This window comes from Eimeria mitis, genomic scaffold (genome assembly GCF_000499745.2).
Source record: "Eimeria mitis Houghton genomic scaffold, Emh_scaff5599, whole genome shotgun sequence".
NCBI classification, from domain to species: Eukaryota; Apicomplexa; class Conoidasida; order Eucoccidiorida; family Eimeriidae; genus Eimeria; species Eimeria mitis.
In genome coordinates, this window is record NW_024015554.1 from 1 (window position 1) to 3496 (window position 3496).

At 51.5% G+C, this 3496-nt stretch overlaps 1 protein-coding gene across 1 annotated transcript; it reads left to right on the plus strand.

Annotated features, from left to right (window-relative positions):
* Positions 1 to 319: 319 nt before the first annotated feature.
* EMH_0083000 (Wee kinase, putative) lies at positions 320 to 2903 on the plus strand (the record flags this gene model as incomplete). The annotated part of the gene is given in 5 exon segments (XM_038022820.1): positions 320 to 358; positions 464 to 768; positions 1011 to 1851; positions 1855 to 2049; positions 2844 to 2903. Coding segments are annotated over 5 exon segments (1440 nt in total).
* Between the last annotated feature and the right edge of the window lie 593 nt (positions 2904 to 3496).

Consider the following 3496-nt stretch of genomic DNA (forward strand, 5'->3'; position numbering starts at 1 on the left):
GCAAAAGAAGCACATGAACAATTTGCACTCGTATGGACATGCTCAGCCTTTCTACCCGTTATACTTGAATATGCATTCGATGTAAACCCTAAACCCTAAACCCTAAACCCTAAACCCTTAACCCCAAACCCTAAACCCTAAATTCTAAACCCTAAATACTTTGTTACTGTTATATCTAGGAACCAGTTGATTTTCTTGTTTTCTGCGGAGATGCACACTCTATAGGGTGCAGTAGGGTTTAGGGTTTAGGGTTTGGGGTTTACGGTTTAGGGTTTGGGGTTTAGGGTTTGGGGTTTAGGGTTTGGGGTGTGAGTAGCATATGCAGGGTTTTCTGTTTTGGCTTTATCTCGATCCCAGTGTAACTCCTACGATCTAGGGTTTAGGGTTTCCTAGGGTTTAGGGTTTACTAGGGTTTACTAGGGTTTAGGGTTTAGGGTTTAGGGTTTGTGTTTTTTTTTTTCAGGTTCCACCTGAGTCTGTGCTTTCTCTTGATGCATGGCTGCGGGCTACTGCTGCTGCTGGGCTGCTGTCGGAGGGTTTGCTGCTGCAGCAGCTGCAGGCTGTAGAGACAGCGCGTATGGGTGCTTCTGGCTTCGATGCTGCATCACCAGACCTGCAGCAGCAGCAGCAGCAGCAGCAGCAACAGCAGCAGCAGCAGCAGCAGCAGCAGCAGCAGGAGGAGGCTATGATGAGATGGGCGGAGCAAGAGCCGTCGCCAGACCTCATGAAAAGATGCAGCAGACTCTGGGAGCTTCTCACGCTCCCCTAGTAAGACTCTAGGGTTTAGGGTTTAGGGTTTAGGGTTTAGGGTTTGGGGTTTAGGGTTTAGGGTTTGGGGTGTGTAACGGCTTTGCTGCTTCATCTCTGTGCATTTCTTTACCCGTTCCTTGATTGCCGTTTAGGGTTTAGGGTTTAGGGTTTAGGGGTACCGTTTAGGGTTTAGGGTTTAGGGTCCAGGGTTTAGGGTTTAGGGTTTAGGGTTTAGGGTTTAGGGTTTGTGTTTGTTGCAGTGAGGATGCAGCGGAGTTTGTTGCTCACGCGAGGCCATTGCTGCGGCAGCGAGAAGCAGATGAGTTGTCTATTGCTTCATCTGCTGCTGACGCTGCTGCTGCTGCTGCTGCTGCTGCTGCTGCAGCAGCAGCAGCAGCAGCAGATATAGATGATGATGAGTCTGAGGATTTGTCGCTGCACCCGGGCGTAGAGGAGCAGCTGCAGCGGCTGCTGCTGCTGCAGCATTTGCTGCTGGAGATAGAGGGATTTCAAGAGCAGCAGCAGCAGCAATTTGTGCTGCTGCTGCCTGTCGACCGCAGCAGCTACAGCCCCGGTTTCTTTTTTTATATAGTTGGCTCGCTGCTGCAGCAGCCGCAGCAGCAGCAGCAGCAGCCAAGCAAGCAGCAGCAGCAGCAGCAGCATAAGCTACAGCATCTCCACTATAAACAACAGCACCAGCACCAGCAGCAGCAGCAGCAGCAGCAGCAGCAGCAACAGCAGCAGCAGCAAAACAAATACAGAGAAGTTTTTGCTGCTGGGGGAAGATGTGATAAGCTGCTGCACCAGGCGCAGGGGAGAGACGGGCCAGCAGCAGCAGCAGCAGCAGCAGCAGCAGCAGCAGCAATCTTCGTTGAGGTAGATATTGATCGTCTGTGTTCGCGGCTGCTGCAGATACAGCAGCAGCAAACTGAGTCCCCTGCAGCAGCAGCAGCAGCAGCAGCTGCTGCTGCTGCTCTCACTCCAGTATGGAACGAATCCAGCAGCAGCAGCAGCAGCAGCAGCAGCGGGAACAAGCGGAGCAGCGGCGACAGCGCGAGCAGCAGCAGCAGCAGCAGCAGCAGCAGCGCCAGCAGTAGCAGTAGNAGCAGCAGCAGCAGCAGCAGCAGCACGTGCTGCATGAGCAACAGCAGCAGCAGCAGCAACCTCCTAGAAGTTGCTGCCAGCTGGGCGCTGCCTCAGGTGCTGCTGTGCGTGCAGCAGCAGCAGCAGCAGCAGCAGCTGCTGCTGCAGCAAGCATCATTTCATCTACGAGCCCTTCTATTGAAACACGGCATCAAGGTAAACCCTAAACCCTCATGCTAAACCCTAAACCCTCGTACTAAACCCTAAACCCTAAAAAACCCTAAACCCTTACAAACCCTAGAAATCCCTAAACCCCTGAAAACCCTAAACCCTAAACCCTAGAAACCCTAAACCCTAAAAAGCACTACAAAAACCTTAGTATGCCGTGCTAAACCCTAAACCCTCACTATAAACCCCAAACCCTAAACCCTAAACCCTAAACCCTAGTTTTGTGTGCAGTGCGAGGCCCGTTCAATGCCGCTGGGGGAGGCGAGGCGGCTGCGCAAAACCCTCAAAAGGAGCGGCAGCCCGCGGGGTTTGCATTGGCTTGTATCTCTAGCAACAGCAGCAACTCCTGCTGCTGCTGCTGCTGCTGCTGCTGCTGCTGCTGCTGCAGCAGCAGCAGGAGCAAATGCAGCAGCAGATAACAACGCCGTCACCTTCTATGTAGAACATCTACATGTGGATCAGTGGACACGCGTAACAAACCCTAAACCCTAAACCCTAAACCCTAANATGTAGAACATCTACATGTGGATCAGTGGACACGCGTAACAAACCCTAAACCCTAAACCCTAAACCCTAATTACTGGTTCCCGCAGTCTTAGATATCCCCTGAGAGCTAAAACATTCGAGGGTTTAGGGTTTAGGGTTTAGGGTTTGAGAGCGAACCCAGTCTAGCTAGGCTGTGGGCGGTGTGGGGCTTCACTAACCCTCTAGGGTTTAGGGTTTATTAGGGTTTAGGGTTTATTAGGGTTTAGGGTTTAGGGTTTGGTGTGTGCGGCGTGCAGGAGTTCACTCGCATGGACGAGGTGGTGGAGTTTCTTCTATCGAAGTCTTCATCTGCCTGAGGGACTAAACCCTAAACCCTAAACCCCAAACCCTAAACCCTAAACCCTAAACCCTAGAAACGACACGCTACACACGCTGTTAACCCAAAACAGTTTGTGGTTTGTTGCTGTAGCATTCTAGGGTTTAGGGTTTAGGGTTTAGGGTTTCGAGCGGCATGGATGCTGCGGCGCCACCCTCAAAACCCCAAACCCTAAACCCTAAACCCTAAACCCTAAACCCTAAACCCTCGCTACTTGCCGAGGCAAAAATTTTTCTGAATTATACTGATGGCCTCTTGTGGCTGCCACTCTATACCTGTCAACTTCTCCAGCAGGCGCAGCGCGAACCTGCACATAAACCCTAAACCCTAAACCCTAAACCCTAAACCCTAAACCCTAAACCCTAAACCCTTATATGGGCTGCAGAAACACAGCGAAGCTAATTGCTTCTGCTGCAGCGGTTTAGGGTTTATTTGTTTGTTGTAAACACTCTTTCAATGCCTGACGTTTAGGGTTTAGGGTCTAGGGTTTAGGGTTTAGGGTTTAGGGTCTAGGGTTTAGGGTTTACCTGAGGTCCTCAGCTTTCTCCTCCAGGGCCTCTTCTTCTATCCCCA